The sequence below is a fragment of the Lissotriton helveticus genome, chromosome 3_2 (genome assembly GCF_964261635.1).
Source record: "Lissotriton helveticus chromosome 3_2, aLisHel1.1, whole genome shotgun sequence".
Taxonomy (NCBI): Eukaryota; Metazoa; Chordata; class Amphibia; order Caudata; family Salamandridae; genus Lissotriton; species Lissotriton helveticus.
Genome location: NC_136062.1, coordinates 87,014,078 through 87,035,895, shown reverse-complemented (window position 1 = coordinate 87,035,895; position 21,818 = coordinate 87,014,078). Strand labels below are relative to the sequence as shown.

Below are 21,818 nucleotides of genomic sequence, written 5' to 3'. Positions count from 1 at the left end.
TATTATTATTCCCCCCCCCCCCCCCACGGTCCTCCAAGGACCCCTTTCCCCGCCTCACCACTTTTTGTTTGTCACAGCCGCCACTGGGTCAAGCATCAGTGCCATCTTATGATTTTGTGGGTAAAACATATTTTGGGGCTCCCTTTTCATACCAGTTTTGGATTTATTATCTGTTTACACCTAACTAAAGGCCTCATTAGACAAAACTATATTGAATTATATGTTAAACTTTCAGAAACTGGGACAGGTAAAGACAGCTGGAAGGTCAATCTGTTCAACTCCTACCAGCTAAATAGTACCAAAAGAAACATCTGAAAACATAAAGAAAAAAGATAATTATAAGTCATCCAGTTAAATCCAATACAAGACCCCACCAGGAGCAGCCAGCATGCTGCTCAGCCCTTCTTAACTGACATCTCTGGCTCCCAACATTCTGTAGCACATCATCTAATGAACACTTCACTGGCAGAGCAAGAGATTGCATGAATACATAAAAGGCAGGATATAAAAGTAAATTACAGTTTACTATCACACCATGCTTTTTTTTTTTACAAATTTTCATTGAATTTTTAAGCGAGGTGAATTGATAACACTCAGTACAGATATAACATATTATATCAAGCATAACAGCACTGTGTATTGACATTTTGACCATAATCACACAACATGTTTTATTAATATATTTGCGCCTCTGTGCTCCAAAAAGCGCCAGCAGCTACATGGCACACCATTATTACTCTCCTACTGAATGGGTGTTGCTCATTTGCTACACTTGTTCTTTGTGTGGCACTTCGATTCTTCACTTTCCCTATGACTTCAGTGATGTAACACTTAAAACAGCAACCCCACTCTGAATATTTTTCCAGCAACACTGTGTACATTCACTCAGAAGAATACAGTATATGAAGTTTGCCAGAATTGTGTTAAAGACTCTCCGAACCTGCTGAGAAGAAACGTGTATTAATTAGTGAGTCTTTTTATCTTTTCAGTGTAACATTTGTTCTTGTAAGTACTGATGCTATGAGTGTTTTTCTCCTTGCCATGTTGCACCACACTTCTTTTAAGTAGGCCTGGGCGGGGAACTCCGCTTTGTTCCCAGAGTTTTTTGCACTCCACGCTACTTCAGAGTTTGCAGAGTTCAGAAAAATCTGCTCCTCGGAGAGGAGTTTTTCCCCGCTCTGCAACAGTAAGTTGGCAAACATGAGTGAGAAAAATTCAATGTGAGACACCTTCCCAGATACATTTCTCAACGCGGGTGGTTGCGGATGGTCCCTCCCGTTCATGTTGAAAAACCTTCCAATTGCATTGACGAAGCTGCCGCTCGAGTGGCAGAAAGAAGCTGCGCCTTCTTGCACTGTGCGAGTTGTGGTTTGTGCTGATTTTACAGTGCGGGACAGACACTTGGTGCTACAATATTTGTGCGAACTGGCCTACTTTAGAGCATAAAGAAAGTTATGTCTGGCACAAGGTGGTTGTGAGTGCTTTTAGCCACCTGACCATGTCTGTGAGGATTGCAGTGTTTGGTATACCCATTACCCTTTCAAATGTTTCCGGTTTAAAAAAAATTGTTCCAAGCGGAGCATGTAAAACGGAGAGGCTATAAGAATGTCATTTGTGTAGAAATTACACCATAGTCTTTAAATGCGTAGTTCAGCAGTTTTTTCCCATGGACTGTATTGTATACTCTGCTCACAAATGGGTGAGGTGGAGGGGAGTACATGGGCTTTTATTCTCTGTATACCTGAATTTACCCTCCATCACACACATTGTTAGTTCTTCATTATTTGTTTTAGGTACTAAGCCTGAGTTGTATTCTAGTGATGCTTCTATGGTGGGTGGAACTAGGCTCACAATGCCGCGGTGTGTAGTAAATGAGTTTCTAGCAGGCCATATTGCTCAGAAACAGTGACTCCCTGACCTCACGTGCTCACCTCACTGGCTAAGCAATGCTTTTTTCGCAGTATTAAATTCTGTATTTTCATTGCAGGCCATGCCAATAATTTTCGATACACATCCCAAGGAGGAAATCCGCTGATTGACGGAATTAATGATGCCAAAGAAATGGTGAATACGAGGCAGGCCTGTACATTGCTAGGTAACTATAATCTTCTACTGCCGTAAATGATTATTATTTTTTTGCATATTTGTATAGCGATGTAGTGCAAACTCGACCCAAAGATATTGGAGCGCTTTCAATGAGCAACAATTAAATTACACAAGGACGTATTTTTTTTTATTTTTACCATGGGTAGATTAAGTGATTTGCCTAGAATCATGGTACGTTGTGCAGACTTCGAGATTCAGAACCTGGTTATCCTGTTCCGAAGATGGCAGCTCTGGCCATTTCACCACATCCTCTCCACACGATTGCCACATGAAAATCCTAGAGAAGCACATTTCTACCTCTTTTGAGTAATTGTTTGAAAATGCTTTCTTGGCATATAAACATAATGTTTGCAACTCTTCCTGCCGTAAGGAGATGAATAAGAGAGGATGGACATCTGGCCACCATTTTACCCTTTCCCAGATCCTTACCAGGAGGACATTTTTTAATATTGTGAACTCCAAGGTGCCTCCACTACTGATAGTATTTGCCTGTAAAACTATATAGCAATGACCACATTTTCCCCAGAGCACATGATAGCTGAGACCCTGTACGATGCACAGGTGCAGTATTGAAGTATGCAGTGACTAACAATGCGTATTGTGGAGATGCATGAAATGTGGTCTGACCCTCCGTCAGTAAGATTCCATTGAAAATAATAAATACAGAGCTACTTTTATCATTAACTAGCTGAACAGACCAAACATAGTGGATTGCGAAGAACAATATTCACAAATAAGGTATATTTTCTGTATTTGTGAAAGGGGCAATGGAACAGTCCCCAATGTGAAATTTTGCTTCAATGAGAAGTTTACAAAGTGCAACGTTTATAATGAATTTCTCAAACCTAAATGCTTTGGGTTTTGAGAAGCAATTGGAAACCTAATGCTCTATAACAGAAATCCTGCTACAAGGCTTTTGGTTGGTACCTTTAATAGAACTGCCAATTCTGTTAATTGTAAATCTCTCAGGTAAGAGTGCTGTTTGGGATACGTTAGGGTTGCCACAGTCCTACAAGAAGAGTTCCCTTAGCACTCCTGCAGTCAAAAGAAATATGATTCTCCTATCATTTTATCCATCATTTTTATCGGGATCACAACTCTTACAAATTACGTATTTGAATATTCAGTAATACGTCTGCAGTGAGCATTTATCTAATAACGATAAGTGTTTGCATCAGATCAATAGTCTACTAGTCAGATAGCTGTATAGATAGCTAATACGTGTTTCGCTCAAGGCGAATTAGTGCCTACAAGCTTTTTCAAGGCTTGAAAATCAAATTATAGCAATATCGTTGATGCAGTAATTATAGTCCAAAGTATACAGATATAGTATCTGCATCTTTCCTTGCCCAGAAGTTTAAGTGAGAATTCATTCAGTGTCTTGCCTGTCAACATCTTCCTGTTTATCTTTTGTTTGTGATGTGCCTCAGAGGATATCAGCAACACAGCCGTGGGCCGTGCAGGTAAGAGCAGTGGATCCGGTTGGGGGGATTTCGACAGGCGACAATGAGGGAAAATTAATTTTTCATTCAATTTTCCCTCGTGGTCGTCTGTTGAATCCCCTTCCCCCCCCCCCCCCCCCCCCCCCCAACACGGCCCCTCCGCTCTTACCTGCATGGGCCACGGCTGCAGCAACACGTAGTAAAATATGATTTTTTATGACATTTTTATAACTAAAATACTAGGAGAAGTGTTAATTAAATGACTACACACAGTTGAACCGCTCATATGCATTGCAATGACATAAGCTGGTGTATAGCTCACAACATCCAGACTAATTTCTAACAGATTTCTGACAATATATTATTTGGTGAAAATTAACAACAGTGTGATCACTTACATTTCCACTATTTGCTCTGGTATGTTATTAGATGTTGTGATTCAAAGTCAAGTATGTGTTTCTGCATTCAGGGCATAAGATTTGCACTTAAGCATGTTATGCTGCCTTGTGCGTCTAATATGCCCAGAATGAGCAAGCATCTCCCATCTGCACCATCAACTTGAATGTCCTTCTTTGTTTTTGAAGCCAGCACCAAAGGCAATTGCCAGATTTAAAGGAAATAATGCCCTTAGGTTTCAGATCCACTGAATCTTGTCTTCGGTTTTGAATGAAGTTCAGTATTGTTCACAGGTAAAAAAACGTTGATAACTTATTAAAAGCAAATCTAGTCAGTAGTCCTGCAAAGCCACAAAAAGCACAAAAACACAGTTGTCGCAATAGTACATTAATTGAGCACTTATTCTAATTCACAGAATAAAAAAAGACAAGTTAAAAAAAATCGAAAACAATCATAATTTAAAAGGAAATATGTGTTCGAGGCATGTGCATACCCTGCCATCTAGAGTTGTGCCCGGATGTGTGTGTGTTGTTTTTCTTTGAAGAATCTTCTCGAGTAATGAGGTTCAGTCACTCTACCTATTGCTGGTAATATGCATGGGCATTGGCTCCATTGCTAGATTGTTTTATTTCCGTCATTAGGTTAGGATGTAAACAACCAAGCTCTGGATCGCCGATCTCTGGGCCCTCTCAGTTCCTCTCCCTTCCATCGGTATTGTTTTCGATATACCAAAGCTATTTCGTGACCGAGATTAAACGCATGTCCCTTCGTCCGTGTCGGGGTTCCAACGACTTTGGTGCCCCTGATGAGGCCTTGCCCTCCAGTGCCCCCTTTGGCTTTCTCCACGGCAAGCATGCCTCGCCTGTGATGGAACAGATGCTGTTCAGATACTCCCCACAGTGCCATGCCAAGTATCCCTATATCGATCTCCACCAAGTCTGTAACCTGTGCTTATCTCCTGAATATGACAAGGCACCTTGCAACGCTTGCTACTTCTTCTTCTCAAGGAAAACTCCTTGATACTGTTGAGCTCATCGCCTTGAAATGCTGTGGAGAAGCAGAGAGGACACTCTAGACCTGTTAGGCACCAAGAACTTCGAGGAGGACCTTCAGCTGGAACCGACAGCCGCTGAGGAGGAGACCTTCTCACCTGAACCAAGTTCCAGATCTGACATGGAGATTGAAGAGCTGCCCCCAGAACCATAGGTCATCCCCTACACCAACAACACCGCTCCCACTATGAGCACTGCTTGCCCAGAGGCCATACTTCCATGAACAAAGCAAACACAAGGAGATGATGGATGGAGCACTGAAACTTTTCAGACCCTCATCCCCCCAGTCACAGATCTAGGTGGAATCATCATCGTTCTTTAGCTCACTTCGCCACCTCACTTTGACACTGGATTCAAGCTAGCCTGGCTGATGAGAGGTATTACCCCGAAACCGGTCCCAGGATGCTTGTTTCTGGTTCAGGGTAGACCTGGCTTGGCAGTTCGGGTGAGGCACAGGGTCAAGACTGATTTGCATATGGCTGGGTCTGAACTTAGTTGGCAAAGTGAGCTAAAGAACAATGATGGATTCAACCCAGATCTGCGACTGGGGGTGCGTGCCTGAAAAGTTTCAGCGCTCCGTCCATCATCTCCTTGTGTTTGCTTTGTTCATCCTAAGTTGGTAGGGTATGCCCAGATGTGGATCCATTGCTCACTTTGCCACTGTATTCAAGCTAGCCTGGCTGATGAGGGGTGTTAACCCGAAACCAGTCCCAGGATGCTTGTGTCCGGACCAGGAAAGACATGGCTTGGCAGTACGGGCTGGACTGTTCACATGATTAACAGGATCAATACTGATCTGCATATGGCCGGGTCTGAACTTAGGTGGCGAAGTGAGCTAAAGATTGATGATGGATTCAACCCAGATCTGTGACTGGGGGTGTGTGCCTGAAAAGTTTCAGAGCTCCATCCATCATCTCCTTGTGTTTGCTAATCAAGAGCGCAACCCAGCAGCACAATCTGACGTTTACAATGCATTCTACCAAGTCCCACCTCCAGTCCCTTCCGATTCAATCCTATCTAGGGGTGGTCCTCAACTCAGTAGTGGACAAGTCCTTTCCCTGTCTTGGAAGAGTGCAGTCCTTCCAAGCCTTCCTCCCTCTTTTTCAGCCACATCAGCAGTTCTCAGTCAGAACAGTCATGTGCCTCCTGCATTGCCATATTCCCCCATGCTAGTTTACACATGCACCTGTTGCAGGAATGCTTAGCGCAACAATGGTCTCAAGCAGAGGGTCACAGGTAAGATCTAGTACGTATGGATCGGGATCACTCTCTGCATTGTTGTAACACCATCAACCTGATGCAGGGGCAGTCCTTTCCCGACCTGTTCCGCAGATTACCTTTACAACTGATTTCCCCCATGGGTTGGGAGGCGCATTTACAGGACCTCACTGTACAAGGACAGTGGGAACCCAGGCACCAGAATCACCATATCAGTCACCTGAAGCTGTTTGCCAACCATATAATGTTAAAGGGTTTTCATTGCCCCATCATGGGCAAGGTGCTTCTTATTTGGACAAACAACATGACTGCCATGTATTACAGTACAATACAATAGAATTTATAAAGTACATGCTGCCTTTGAGGATGTGTCCTAGTATTAGTCCAACACCGTTACAGGGAGCCTACTTATCAAACACATATGTTTTCAACAGTTTACGGAAGACTGATGGTGCAAAGCGAAGGGTTGGCGGCAAGGAATTCCAGAGTTTAGTGGTTAGGTAAGAAAAGGAATGTCCCACTCTTCTTGTCTTGTTGATCCTGAGGATATATAAACGTTTTTGCTCATTGAAGTTCTCTCACCTGATGATAGGGAATAACTCTTTTCCTCAGATAGCCGCGGCATTGTGCTCATTTGCTAATGGGAAGCTAATAAAGGCTTCCCAAGAAGGCTGTTACAGAGGCATGGGCAGGTAACTTCAGGATCAGCCGTGCTGCCGTATTCTGAATGATGTGCAAGTGGTGAAAGTAAGTAGCCTGGTAAACCTAAATACAGGCTGTTTGCATAGTCTAGTTTTGATGTAACCAGAGCATGGATAACAGATTTGCATCTCTCCTCTGGGATCAGATGAATCATCTTCCTAACTGATTTTAGGGTAAGAAAACATTTTCAAGGAAGCACGTAGCCCTGTCCTTGCACTTGTTATGAAGCGGAGTGGAAGCGTTTTTTTTATAACATCTGCTTTGCACAGCACATTTACCCTTTAGCAGCGAGTGTCCAGGATATTGTCTGCTACCTCCTACACTTACATACACGTGGGCAAGTGTACACTTTCTTCAGACTTCACTTAGCTGCAGTGGCTGCCTACCTTCAAAATAGAGAGCACATATTCCCATTACAAATCCCTGTCATCAAAGCTTTTATGAATGGTTTGAAAAGAGTCATTCCACTGTGGGCCCCCCCAGCCCCTGTTGTGGAAATGTACCCCCGTGAGGAAACACTTGTGCAGGGTCACCCTCTCGTCCACGGGTCCGAAGACTAACAAAAGTGAGATCGGCACTGGAGTGAAGTGAAACAAACCAAGTTTATTAAACACTCATGAGCGGGACCGCATCCGAACAACACCCTAAAGTGTTGTGGGAGGAAGTACTTTGAATACAAAAACCATCATCCTTGTATACTGTTTGTTGCAGTGTAATCGCATGGGAAGGAAAACTGGAAGAAACAAGTTTAAGCACGGAAATAGCTATAGGCAAACAAGGGCAGATGCGTGACCAGGTGGTCAGCAGATGAGGAGGGGGAGTAAGAATGTTTATGGCGGCAATAAGCAATCATTTGATAACATCTGAGACCAGGTGCACAGGCAGCCCCCCAGCACGTACACCAGATTGACCATGTCAGAGAGGGCAGCTTAAAGTTGAGGGCACAGGCTGGGTGAAAAGGCGAGCAGAAGACAAATTAAATGGACGCCACAGTAGAAATGGCTGCCGCTTATGCTAACATAGAATTTACACTTTTCCACACTGTGTTGTTCTTACTAGACTCATAGGTTCTCTCCTTGAGCCCCTACACTCGTGCCCCCTCCAATTCTTCTCTTGGAAGGTGGCATTTCTTGTTGCAATAACCTCTCCCAGAGGCCTCTCAATACTCTAGATGTCAAGCAAGCCTTAATATACAATGTAGATAGAGCAAATCCTTTTCACAAGGCTCAACACGTTTTTGTTGCCTTCTCAAAACCCCACAAGGGATTGGCTCTTTCCAAATCAGGCTCAGCCAGGTGGATAGTAAAATGTATTCAAACAGCTACAGTGCCCGGCTACCAGTAGTGAATCATTGGGAATCTACAGAAGCCAAAAGGTTAAGAATGGCTGATTTACAGTCATCCAGGTTCCCGCACCATCATCAATAAGTGTGATCCTCAAATCCTTTCTCTGCTTCCTAAAAGGTGGAAATAGAAATCATAACCATATTGTGATGTTTAGCAGAAATTAGAAAAATCAAAGTTTGCTAGGCTGTGGTTAATTGATTACATGTAACTGTTGTATGCTTTTTATATGCTTGTTTTATTTAAATTACATTTTTCTTAAGCCAGATTGATCGAGCGCTGTACTTTTTTTTTTTTAAAGGAATTGGCGATTCCTATCAAATGGGAATTTTCAAAATATTAGCTTCCATTCTACACCTGGGTAATGTGGAATTCACATCACGTGATTCTGACAGCTGTCAAATACCTGTAAGTTGACACCAATTCATCTTTGTTTCTGTTTTGATTTCTACTGCTCCAACAAAAAAAAGTGTGCATCTTGCACATTTAATGTTAGGTTGAGAAGAGTGTTACTTTCTGGCCAATCCAGTTGTATGTAATTTGGATTATTGAAAACTTTGTATGGCTGGATTCCGTACAATGACAGTTGGCCCAGGCTTCTCCTCGAGAATGGATGTTAAATTAGGTTAAAGAAAAAAAATCTTTGTTAAAGATAATTATGTGTGTGTTGCATACATATATATACATAAGGAACTTACACTTGCGATAAGAGGAGCACTGACGGATAAGCTTGGAGTCCTGCAACGTCGCAGATCGTGAAACTGTGTCCTGTTGTGAAATCACGGAATAGTGTACAAGCTAAGTACAAGGACATTGTAGTGAGTGAAGTGATGCTCAGGAAGGAAGGACATTAAGAGTGACCCTTGACACCATCTTGGGAAGAATTTATTACTTATATCCAGTTAATGAGGCGTGTGTGGTGTTTGGAGCGGAGTACGAGCCAACGCTCTCACGAGCAGCTCATGCGCATGTGCCTATGATATCATGCCAGCAACTGGAACGTTCATGCTGAAGAGAGCTGACTCTCTGTTGGGCGGCCATTGTCGTTCAAGCAACGATATCCTGTATGCTGAAGTACGTTGACGTTGAATAGAATGGCCATTGAAAGCAAACATATTTTACTAGGACAGAGTGTACAGGCATCGTAGTTTGTTTTTATCTTCGTGATCCGCATACCATTTTGAACACCTCTTAATAACAGAATTCGGTGATCCACATACTATTATAAACACTGGAGAAATTAAAAGAGAAAAGAGTTTGTTCAGAATAACTTCAGGTGAAGTACACATCAAAGTTGATCGGTGACTCGCACACCATTGTATTCCATATCGACCAAGATACCAGTCTAGTCATTGATGATTCGCACACATCGGCAAACACAAGCAACTGATATTACAAATATAGGCACGCCAGAGAGTGTTTAAAGTTTAAATTCACATGAGATATTTTATGTTTAGATTATATAAATTTGCATTGTTACTCAATGGATGGTATAAAGGCACCTATCCAATTTTCGTCGACACCTGGTGAGCCTATATTAGAATGGATTTTATATCGGAAAACAATGGTTCCAGTGGCACAGTAAATGTATGACAGATAGTCAATACAATCTATGTTAATTAATAACAATTAGAGGGTTAAAGGAGGGTATCCGACAGAGAAACGACTCTACACAGAAGATTCCATATCATCATTGAATTTTATGTTTCTTTGTTTCATTTTTTCATTCTTTTTCCACAATCAATAAATATTTGTAGTGTTACAAAATTAAGTGCAAAGTGACCCAAAGTGTAAAGTAAGAACCAAGGAAATACAACAATTATACAAAACTAATACAAACAAGAGTGACATATAAGGTTTCTAAAAGGAATAATAGTACAAGAAAACGACCAACAATTAATAATAAGGACAATAGTTTGTAACAATGACTATCAAGAATCATAGGCACTGTTCATAGGGTTCGTTTTTATGGAGGCAATAGAATAATGGATTAGAAGTGTATGTAGAAGAAATTGTGAGCAATGCTTATACTGATAAACGTAAACTGGTCATTTTAAAACACTATTTAGGGGCAGAGGGCCGGCGTATTTTAAGTCATTAACCTCCAACAGTGATGGAACATGAGGACGATGAAGATGTAGATGCGTACAAGATGGCAATTAATAAACTGGATAAGTTATATATAAATAAAGTAAATCAGGTTGTTGCAAGACACACATCTTTAAGTAGAGACCAAATGCTCAATAACTCTATTGATGGTTTTGTGAGTAATTGAAGGATATTAGCAGCCAAGTGTAACTATGCTTCATTCCATGACCAAATGTTACGTGACCAAATGGTACACAAGATAGTTGACGCTAAGTTGCAGGGAAAATTGTTATTAGCGGATGATTTGTCACTAAGCACGGCTATTGATATTGCCCATAAGTTTAAATAAATTAAATTGGGCATATAAGAGTTGGTTGAAAAACATTTGGCTTAAATAAAAGTGGTTAAAAGACTAATGTTAATGAGAGTGTGGGCAGTAAAGCGAAATTAAAATTTCTAAACACCCAGAAGTTTGACAAGATTGAGTATGTTTGTTTTAAATGTGGATTACCAGGACACCTATCTAACGATAAAATGAATTCAGCTATAGGGCAAGCGTGGAGCTATTGTAGAACTAAGGGACATTATGTTAGGATGTGTGAAAGTTAAAACAAACCTAGAGAAAGTGGTGTTGAATAAATAAACAAATAATGAATTATGTATAGGAAGTTAGGTATGAGCCGAGGGATGAAACTGAGGAAGGGGAGCCCAGATTCAGAATGCACAGCAATGGAAATGGTGGTGTGTGCTCTACAGATATGAATAAAATATCGTTCAAATTTCCACTTCTGAAATTCATAGTCTTTCTGTTAGTGTATAGAAAGCTTGCCTCAGCCTGGTAAAAAAAAAAAAAGTGGATAGTCAAGCAAATCATACAAAATGCCAAGTCCACAAATCTGCACACCGACACTGCCTTACATTTCTTGAACTTATAAGACCAAATCCAATTAGCTGATACTTTTGCTATATCGGTATGTAATAGAAATACAGACTGGTAGTTGGAACACTATAGAATTGTGAAATTGGTAGACCTGCAACTTTGACATTCAGATTGAGTCTGCAAAAATCTCAAAGTATTTCACATGCCTGTGTGCTCAGATAACGAATGCGTACATCAGGGTTTCAACTAGGTAATTCAATCAACTGCATCTTGCAGGAGCAACAGTAGTAAAGTGTAATATTTCAGTCAAATATGTATGGTGACCTTCTCCCAGAGCTTACCATGTTTTTATTCAAGTCTGTTCTAAACCTGTCTTGTTGCTTGACTAGAGTTAGTACTGGGTTTGCATTTCACTTATTTGAAGTATGCGTATAGTGAGTACTAAGACACAAACACAACAGGACGCAGCACAACTACAACAAAGCATAGGAATTCCAGTTTGTACAGTAATATAGCCTGCTGAAAAGCAGAACCAATGCAACATATTATATTCACACATTTCGTCTTGTTGTCTCAAGCCAGGGAAAGAACTTCCTTGTACATACTCCTATGATTTTTTTGAAGGCAGGAAATATCCTGACACATAAATTCTATATACGTAGTACTCCATTCTAGATAAGCACTCTCCTTGTGCTGACGAAGATTAAAAACCGATTGAAAGACATTGCTTCCCTGATATAACAAATGAGATCCTGCAGCCCCCTCTCTTCTCCCTCGAAGCCGCTACAAGTCCTAAACCCTTGACCTGCAGAATTCCACTCTGCTACATAAGTAAATGTTAGACGTTTGCAGTGTTCCTGTGAGTGACTGTTGTCAAATGCTAAGGGGTAATGTAATGCCTGTGTTTTTTCAGCCAAAACACGAGCCCCTGACCATCTTCTGTGACCTGATGGGAGTAGACTATGAAGAGATGAACCACTGGCTCTGCCACCGGAAGCTGGTCACCAACACAGAGACTTTTATCAAACCGATTACAAAATTACAGGCCGTCAATGCCAAAGACGCCCTGTCCAAGCATATCTATGCCAACCTCTTCGGCTGGATCGTTGACCGTGTCAATGAAGCTCTTATGGCTTCAATTAAACAGCACTCATTCATTGGCGTGCTTGATATCTATGGGTATGTATACATTTAGCATTATCTCACTATAAACATCTGCTTGAATTCTGTGGCGAAGTAGTTCTATCTAGCAGCAGCATTTTATGTGGTAAAATATGTATTGTTAAACAAAAATATAGCAGGTTATTTTTTTATATGTATCATAAGACAAAGGGTTTATGCTGTTGGGAGAAATGTAGCTATCAAAGTAAAGACATTAGTCCATTTCAAACACTGTCCCTGTTTTTAGATTCGAATCGTTTTTTTCAGCAGTCACTCGAACGTTTTATAGCTAATTTACTGTTAAACTAATTTCTGTTGCTACTGACAAGGAAACATTTGGAAGCCAGAGCTACTCTTGCAGGACCATCAACTTGTATAATCATTTGACTCCACAGGCATACAAAGCAGAGCATTATAAATGCTATTAGAACATTAGAATGTTTAGCGCTCTTTTGAAGACAATGAAGTGTTCTGGGCTTCTAGCGGCTAGTAGAAGCCCAGAGCGTCAACATTTCCAATGTTTTCCTTCATAGCTGTTGCTGTGAACAAAGGCCTTATGGAGCCAGAGGGGAATTTCAACCCTCTCGGGCTCCGTGAGGCCTTTGTTTTGCTAATTAGAATGTTCTGCCTTCTAGGGATGGGCAGTTCTATTAGCTTTAAAGCTCTACATAGTGGGCTATACTGGCAATTAAAGGCCCACTCCCATGTTCAAGGCCCTCGCCTCGGGCCTTGAACAATGGAGCATGCCTTTAATACTGGTATAATCCGCTGCGGTGGGCATTAAGGTTGTATGATAACATTGGAATGATCGGCGCTCCATTGTAGAAAATGTAGTGCTCCGGGCTTCCTATGGCTGGTAAAAGACGGGAGATCCAACATTGCAATGTTTGTCATCCACAGGTGTTGCTGTGAACAAAGGCCTCATGGAGCCCAGGGGGGCTTTAAATACCCTCTGGCTCACTGAGGCCTTTGTTTTATTTGTTAAAACATTCTGCCCTCTAGTGGTGGAATGTTCTAATAGCCTTATAGTCTGTTATAGCTGGGCTATACCAGACATTAAAGGCCCACTCCCTTGTTAAAGACCCTCACCTTCCATTCCATCTTCCACTGCCACCATGCGCATATATACCAATACCATCCACCCTATTCGCTAGCTAAGCCTTTGGACCTAAGAATGCATATCTATGTTAATTATTAGCCGTGCGTATTCTGTCATGCATTTCAATCTATCAAGCACTTTTGCACTATGATTTTCCACTTGAAGGTCTGTTGCTTTTATTCGAAAAGATCCAGGGGGTGGTTGTTACCTGATGCCAGTGTGATGGTGTCCATACCCCACATCACCATAGTCACTATGTGTATGAATATTCATGTTATACCTTTATGTTATACCTCCAAGGAGCCAGCAAATCTCTTGGGCCCTTGAAAGAGAACTTGAGCTAACCATTAAGCCTGCCCCATAGTAATGTTCCTCATTTGGACAAATCATCAAGCAGTTTTGCACAATGCGCTTTTGCTTATCTTGAAATTAATTTTGTTGTTTTAAAGTGTTTTCATGTATGGTTTTTATTGACCGAAATAAACCATTCATTCATTGACTGTAGACTGATGGCTGTCTCTTCTGATCTGTCACCAACAGAAGAAACCGCTGTGAGTGCAAATTCTTATAAGGCATGAGAGTAATACCGCTGACGATGCTGCGCTATTTCCCGCAGGGGGAACACTGGGCAGGGATAGAAGACTGGGTTGAAGCATGACTAAGAGAGATGGGATACCTATAACGAGATACCTACGCTCCTCCCCTTTGAGGGCCTGCAGGCTGCGTACGACTTACCTGGGGGCCACTTCCTGAAGCATAGGGCCTTGACGCACAGGGTTGGGACGCATTGGAAAAGTGGGGGCACGTAACCGCGAGCGTTGGCTGGGTGCAGATATTTCGCGCTCTCAGCAGGAAGAATTAAAACGGTATACTGCCTTTATAATGGAATACGGAAGGCTATGCAACTGCCATTACAGCGCTTGAGGCTGCAATGGGAGGAAGACCTCGGTAAGCAGATACCGGAGGGAGAGTGAGAGAAAATCCTAGAACCCACCCCAAAGGCGTCCAGGAACGCATGTTGTAAATTAATTAACTACTATATGCTACACGGAGCATATTTGACGCCGGCCCACATTAGGAAATACTTTGGGGCGGAGTCAGCGGCCTATCCAAGATGCGGGGAAAGAGTGGCACACATACTCTGTATGTTTCTTGGACTGCCCTCTATTGCAGACCTTCTGGGGGGACATACGCAGGTAATAGGCAACTTGATTGACAAAGAGCTTCCACAGACACCAGAACCCTTCCTATTGAGGTGGTTTCCTCATACAGCCAAGAACAAGGTGACGGGGAAGATTTAGGACCTTGCCTATGTGCTAGGCAGATAGCCAGGAACTGGAAGGCCACAAGAGGACCACAGATAACCACCTGGAAAAGGGAGCTAGAGAGATGGGCGGGAGCAGAAAGCAGGTTATTGTTCCGAGAGGCCAGCCGGGGAATAGGCAAGATGGAAAGAGCTAGAGCCTGGGAAACCCTAGTAGGTAAGCTAGTAACACTAGGACAGGAGGATCCTAGTGAGGCAGGTCCTCCTGGAGTGGTGAAAGAGGACGCAGACAATGAACAGGAGGGACAACAAGCCTAGAACATCCAAAAATTCTGCCGCATCACCACACGACCTTGGAGACCCCATGCACAGACATCTGCCGGCAAACAGACAACACATTCTAATTGTTAAAACGCAACTGAAGGGGAAGGGGGGATAGTTTTGTTTTATGGGAAAGTTGGCAATCTCATGTCATGAATGTTAGCAGAACATCATATACATCTGTTAAGAGAATCATCTGATCGGAACAATGCATATATAAGCACTGTTTAAATGCCAATAAAAAATGGTTTAAAAAAAAAATAAGGCATGAGAGTATTTATTTAGATTTTACACAGGTTAGGATATGCATGTAGTCATAATAGTGATGTTTGTGCCAAAGAGGTTATTTGTGGTTCCGAAAACTGTTAATGAATGATTGATTGCTATAACTGCATCACATGGCCCAGGCTTTAGTGCATATTTTATTTATAGCTTGTGTACATAGCCAATTTGTTTGCAGTATGACCGACGTCTGCTCATTCCTGCACATATTATGGATTATGTCATTGCACTTCGGCAGGTGAAGTACCTTTAATTTTATAGATGAAGTGAAATGATGGGGAATAAAAAGCGAAATCAGAATCCTGATTTTCATTTATACGTTTGAGCTAGAGGCACTTGTCTTATCCCTGTAATAACCAATCGTAAAAAAGACTCCAAATCTGAGGTGAACCTTGGTTGTTACATTCTATCTATGTTATGTATTAGGCAAGAACACCCATGTAGATTGTCTATTTTCTTACACTATTGAGAAAATAACAGATCAATGGGGATACCTTTTAAAGCACCAACACACGTACATTTAATTATGTATCTTGAACTTATAGCTTCCATGAATGTCTGCAGGGAGAGCCCTCTTTACCAATGGCAAGAGGCAAACAAGTACCACCACCAGATTGTTAAACTGTGTAAAAGAGAAACATATGCAGCCATGTCAGGCACAACAAACATATACTCTGTTTTGCAAAACGCAAATCAACTGCATGCTCATTTTTTAGTTTTACAGAATATCACTTTGACAGCAGTCATGACATTTTCATTTGAGACTATCTGTTTAGTCTCAGAGCATTTTTAGGTCTAGCTTGACAGTGTAGCTTTCTACTCACCTAAATTCACCCATTCATTGGGCTTTAAGTCAACCCTCATGAATTTGGTGAATCATTCTGCCTCATCTGGAGCGTCTGCATTCTATGCAGGATGGACTATTTTACATCCCAAAGGTACATTAAAGCATCCACATTAATATTTTTATCTCATACATGCACTACAGAGAGCAATATCTTTGCTTTCCTTTTTCACTGCTTCGTGTTTTCTAAAATGTTTTGACTAGTACTCAAAATGTAAACCAGACCTATTGGATTTGCCAGTACTTGTTTTTTCACCCTGCACATCGAGGGCCAGGGAAGGGGAAGGAGATGTGAACTTGAGGAGAGTTTCAGCTGTCTTGCGGTTCCAGATGAGGAACCCTTTTTTATGTCCGATAATTTACAACCTCCCGTGTATAATGCAATAAGTAGATCTCTTATGATCTTGCCTTTTCATTGCATCAGATGCTGTATCTGAGAACTACAGGCTTTTTATTAGTCATATTCTAGGATCTTCTTTTTCTTAGCCAGTGCATGGAGTCATTATCACTTGTGAACGTTACAGTGAATATAAAGGTAGGTCTCACCTTAGGCTCTTTATGGCTGTGATTTTAGCCTTCTTGTACCTTCTATCAGTGCTGGCGGTTTCATGATTCAGGTCGAAATAGACAATTTGATCACTCAACATCTCAATTTCTAAAACGAAGACGCTTAGTTTAAAGTAGGATAGTGTTGTACATTAGAGTATCTCCTTGTAGCTGCTCAGCCTGTATGAATGTGATGTCAGTGTAGAATGTTGAATGTTGGATGACAGAGTGAATAGAATGTTAGAGTGCCTGGTGTGTATGTGGAATGACAGTTGAAGAGAGTGGGCTGAGCAGTGACCATCCTGTTCCTGGTGGGGTTTTCTTCATTATATCTTATTACTATATTACATGAATAAAGGAACATCAAGAAACTACATGACTATCCATCACTTTATATCCACGACATTTTGGCGACGATTGGAGAACTTAAAGCGTGCAAGAAACTACCTACAAACAAACTAAAGAATCTACAAGGAATAAACCTCAAGAAACTGAACTGAATTAAGGTAAAAGACTTTCACATTTTAAGACTTATATTTAAATTACCTGGCACTATTAAACCCCACCAGTGACCCCGAAATCGGTCGCCCTAAACTCTTAACCAGTGCCATGTTAAGTTTATATGTCCAAAGTTACTGACCTTAATAGCAGAGAGCTGTGTCATCTAATCGGATGTGCAACCTCTCGTAATGCGTGTGAACAGCAAGAGAGACACACTGAAGAGTGTCAGGACTCGGGACTCTTCAGGCGAATATTAATACAGTTGACTGCTTACTGCTTTTGGCTCCGTAATTCTACTGAACTTGCTCCTGCTAATTTCCTATGTAATGAGTTGTCCCTCACACCAGTCCAAGAGCGGTACGAAAAATATTTAAGGAGAAAATATGCTCAACTGTCAAAACGGACAGATCTCCAGGTACTTTATTTAAATAAGAAGATTGCTACTGCCATCTACTGGATTTAAAAAGAACTTTTATTTCATTAGAATTGTCACCGAGTACGAGTACTATTCATCTGCTCTAAATTATTTCAAAGAGAATGACTAAATAATTTCCTTCGCTGAAATCGAACAACCAAATGAGCAGTTTATATGTATACAGATTACATTGATTTATTTATAATTTCTATATACATAGCTCAGAGCACCCGAAGGCAGTTTGACCGTTGTCGGTTTGAATTAAACACGAGCCATACAATCGAGCTCACCTGCATCTCCTCGTGAGGCAAAACTAATTACATGACGATCGGAACTGCTGTTAGACGTCAGTATGCACTAAAACACCGTGAACCACCCGGATCAACGTCAAGTAACGTGCCACCATCTTAGATTTATCTCTGAGAACTGCCACAAATTGCTTATGGTGAAGCTCGTTTGACAAGACTCTGAGAACTGCCACAAAATGCAGATAGTGAAGTTCGTTTGACAAGACTCTGAGAACTGCCACAAATTACAGATAATGAAATTTCGTTTGACAAAACTTAGTGAAGCTGTAATTTTCGATTGAAACTGCCTACACACAACTGGTAACCTGTTTTTATTTCTAAATATTAAAAACAAGAGATTTCAAGACAAGTGGTGATTTCGCTACAAACAGTTACTAGAACTATAATCTGCAGTGCCATTATTCTAAACATTGATTATCTACAAAGTTTATGTCAACGCGAACTCTACCCAAATTTTATTGAGTTAGCACTGTTTAAATTACATTATATGCATTCTTATTTGTAATTGTGATTCCAATTTATTAAGTTAAATTTACTAGTACTAAATTTATAATTGCATGTGATGTTTTTAACAATAGTTATGTATAAAGAGGTAGAAACACGCGCATTTCATAAGTCGCAATATGTTTTCTGCACACTGATATTAAGACACATTACATAGCAATTAAATTAACACGCGCACATTATAAGTCGCGGTATACTTCCTGAATGCACTAGTATTAATACATGTTACGTGACTCATATACATAATATGAATCTTGAAGTTAGCAAAGCTCAAGATTTAGTCACACATATTATAAGTCGCAAGATGCTTCATGCGCACTGGTATCAAGACATATTGTCATTTTCAGAATTTTATTTATTATACGTTATATTTGGCTGATCTTGATATATGTACAGCCCTAATTTTGATCACACATATAAGTCACGAAACGATTCCTGCGCACTGATGTTAAGACGTAGTTGAAGTTTCCTGTATTTTTATTATTAATGAATATATGCTATATGCACAGTATTTTACTTGATTCTATAATTAGAATTTAAAGAAGTAGAATTTGTTTATATGAATGATACTTACTGTTATAGAACTCTAGTATTGATGTTGAGTAGTGTAGTTATGTATAGGAGCAGGCCTCTTTACATTTATTCTATACTTCAATGAGGGTGGTGCGCACACCTTTTTCATTGGTCCTACACAACAAATTGCTATGTTGAGTTCACACTACAGTTTATAAAATACATGGGTCATGTACCTATACATTTATGCCAATATACAATAGGCTATGTACTTATATTTATCTAACCCATACATTGTGCCTTTATGCATTATTATGTCTTTGAACATTTGTGCCTTAGGCAGTACGTTATATACATACACATAGTTTTAGGACCTCTATGCAAGTTTTCCTTCTCTCTCAGTCCTGTACTAATTCACTTTCACTAAACAACATTTCTTTCCCAAAATTAAAAAAAAAAAATTTTGTTCCAGAGGAAGGAGATGTGTGTTATTGTTTGGACTGTTTTATCCTTTCCTCATTCTTGTCACTTTCAGCTACCATTCATTTTGTTTTATCCTTTCCTCATTCTTGTCACTTTCAGCTACCATTCATTCTTTTCTGCTATTACGAACCATATGATATATTACAAGTTTTCTCTTTTCAATTTAAATAGCTATATAACATTTTTAATTTAAATAGCTATGTAACATAATATTGTGCTTATTGTTATTGAAGAAAAGGGGATATGTTGTACATTGGATTATCTCCTTGTAGCTGCTCAGCCTGTATGAATGTGATGTCAGTGTAGAATGTTGAATGTTGGATGACAGAGTGAATAGAATGTTAGTGTGCCTGGTGTGTATGTGGAATGACAGTTGAAGAGAGTGGGCTGAGCAGTGACCATCCTGTTCCTGGTGGGGTTTTCTTCATTATATCTTATTACTATATTACATGAATAAAGGAACATCAAGAAACTACATGACTATCCATCATTTTATACCCACGACAGATAGTCTGCCGAAATGTTCTCGGGATACCTCTGCTTGATCTCTGTTTTGCTGTCTTATTTTAATCTTGTGTTTTTTTCTAAAATTCACCTACACCGTATTAGAGAAACAAATACATTGGCAATAAGGTTCTTGAGGCAAACGCCACATAATGAACAATTATTATTTACAATGTCCATTCTCTGGATAGAGAATGCAAGCCATTCACAGGAGTGATGAGAAGAGGTGTGGCGCCGCGGCCAGGGCGACTGACTCCGGAATCTGGGGATCACGGTTCGTTTCCCGGCACCGGCGGCAGATTAGCCCAGCACCATGTGACTCTGGGCAATAGCTTGCTTAATCTTCCCGACGGCCCCCAGCGCCTAGAGACCCTAACGGGTGATTGTGCGCTTTACAAATGTGGATATTATTATATTATGAGCCTGGCCCTCTTCAAAGGAGAGACCAAGGGTGTCTTTTGCTGGCACTAATAGAGTGGCATGGGTTGGCCGTTCAGTAGATGTGCCCCAAAGCCCTGGACCCTGAGTGTGCCATGTAGGCTTCCCAAAGGATGGGTGCAGACTGTACCCTCCCAACTGGAGGCCTTTAGGGTCTTCTCAGCACTCATGGGGACACCTATACAGAGGGATTGAGCATTGGGTGACCGCTTCTGTCTCCAGTGCAACCACTAATTTGCTGAATTTGTGATGTAGAACATGCACTAGCACAAATGGACACAAGCCTAAACAGTTGTACGCTCTGTAACCCTGACACTGGTGTCTTTTGCTAAATTGTTCCAAAAGTTTGAAGCCAGGACAAATACGTTTTTCCTCCTTATTACAGTTGAGTAATTTGCATTTGCAGATGTCCAGGCTGATTTGCAAATGGCTGGGTCTAAACTGGGGTGGCAAAGTGAGCTAAAGAACGATGATGGATTCAACTCAGATCTGTGACTCGGGGTTTGTCTGAAAATGTTCAGGGCTCTGGCCATCATCTCTTACGGGTTTGCTTTGTTCGCCCTAAGTTGGCAGGGTATGCCCAGACGTGGGCATACCCTGCTAACTTTGCCACTGGATTCAAGCCAGCCTGGCTGATGAGGGGTATAACCGCGAAACCTATCCCAGGATGCTTGCTTACGGTCCGGTCCAGTGAAGACCTGGCTTGTCAGTTCAGGCTGGACTGTTCCCTTTAGGCTTATGCTCAAGACTGATTTGCAAATGGCTGGATCTGAACTGGGCTGGTGAAGGGAGCTAAAGAACGATGATGGATTCAACCCAGATCTGTAACGGGTGGTGAGTGTCTGAAAAGTTTCAGAGCTCCGTCCATCATCTCTTTGTAGTTGCTTTGTTATCCCTGAGAGCTCTCGAAAAGCAATGAATTCCCGCAATATGGGATTGCTATTGGTTTATGGGTTCCTGTTATAAAGTGTAACATTGTCTGCGTATAGAGAGACTAATATATGCTGAGTGGGATAACAGAGGGCTCCTTCCAGATGGTGTTTCTCAATTTAGCCACCATCGGCACAAGAGCGAGTGCAAGAAGGAGGGGCATTAACGGGCACCCCTGTCTCATGCCCCGTGATATTGAGAAAGGGGGTGAGGACACTCCATTGAGTAGGACCTTCGCCCTCAGTTGAATGTATAATAACTTCACCCAGGAAAGGTAGCTTGACGGCATGCCCATTTGTTGTAATATGCCAAGGAGGTAATCCCATTCGACCGAGTCAAATGCTTTGGTGGCGTCTGAAAAGACCGCTACTGCTGCCAGGTCAGGGTCTATGTCTTGCATCATGGAAAAACGGGTGCAGAGATTGTAGGACGTGGCTCGCCAAGGAATAAAACCTGCCTGATCAGGTAGTACTAAAGA

The 21,818-nt window shown here is 41.2% G+C and overlaps 1 protein-coding gene across 3 annotated transcripts in view; it reads left to right on the top strand.

Moving 5' to 3' along the window:
* MYO5A (myosin VA) overlaps positions 1 to 21,818 on the top strand; it is a 665,088-nt gene that overhangs the window by 427,544 nt on the left and 215,726 nt on the right. For all 3 annotated transcript variants that reach the window (XM_078684842.1, XM_078684845.1, XM_078684843.1), the window contains exons 8-10: positions 1,988 to 2,095; positions 8,561 to 8,667; positions 12,141 to 12,406. In XM_078684842.1, coding sequence (XP_078540968.1) covers positions 1,988 to 2,095; positions 8,561 to 8,667; positions 12,141 to 12,406 — 481 coding nt within the window. The remainder of the gene's footprint in view (positions 1 to 1,987; positions 2,096 to 8,560; positions 8,668 to 12,140; positions 12,407 to 21,818) is intronic.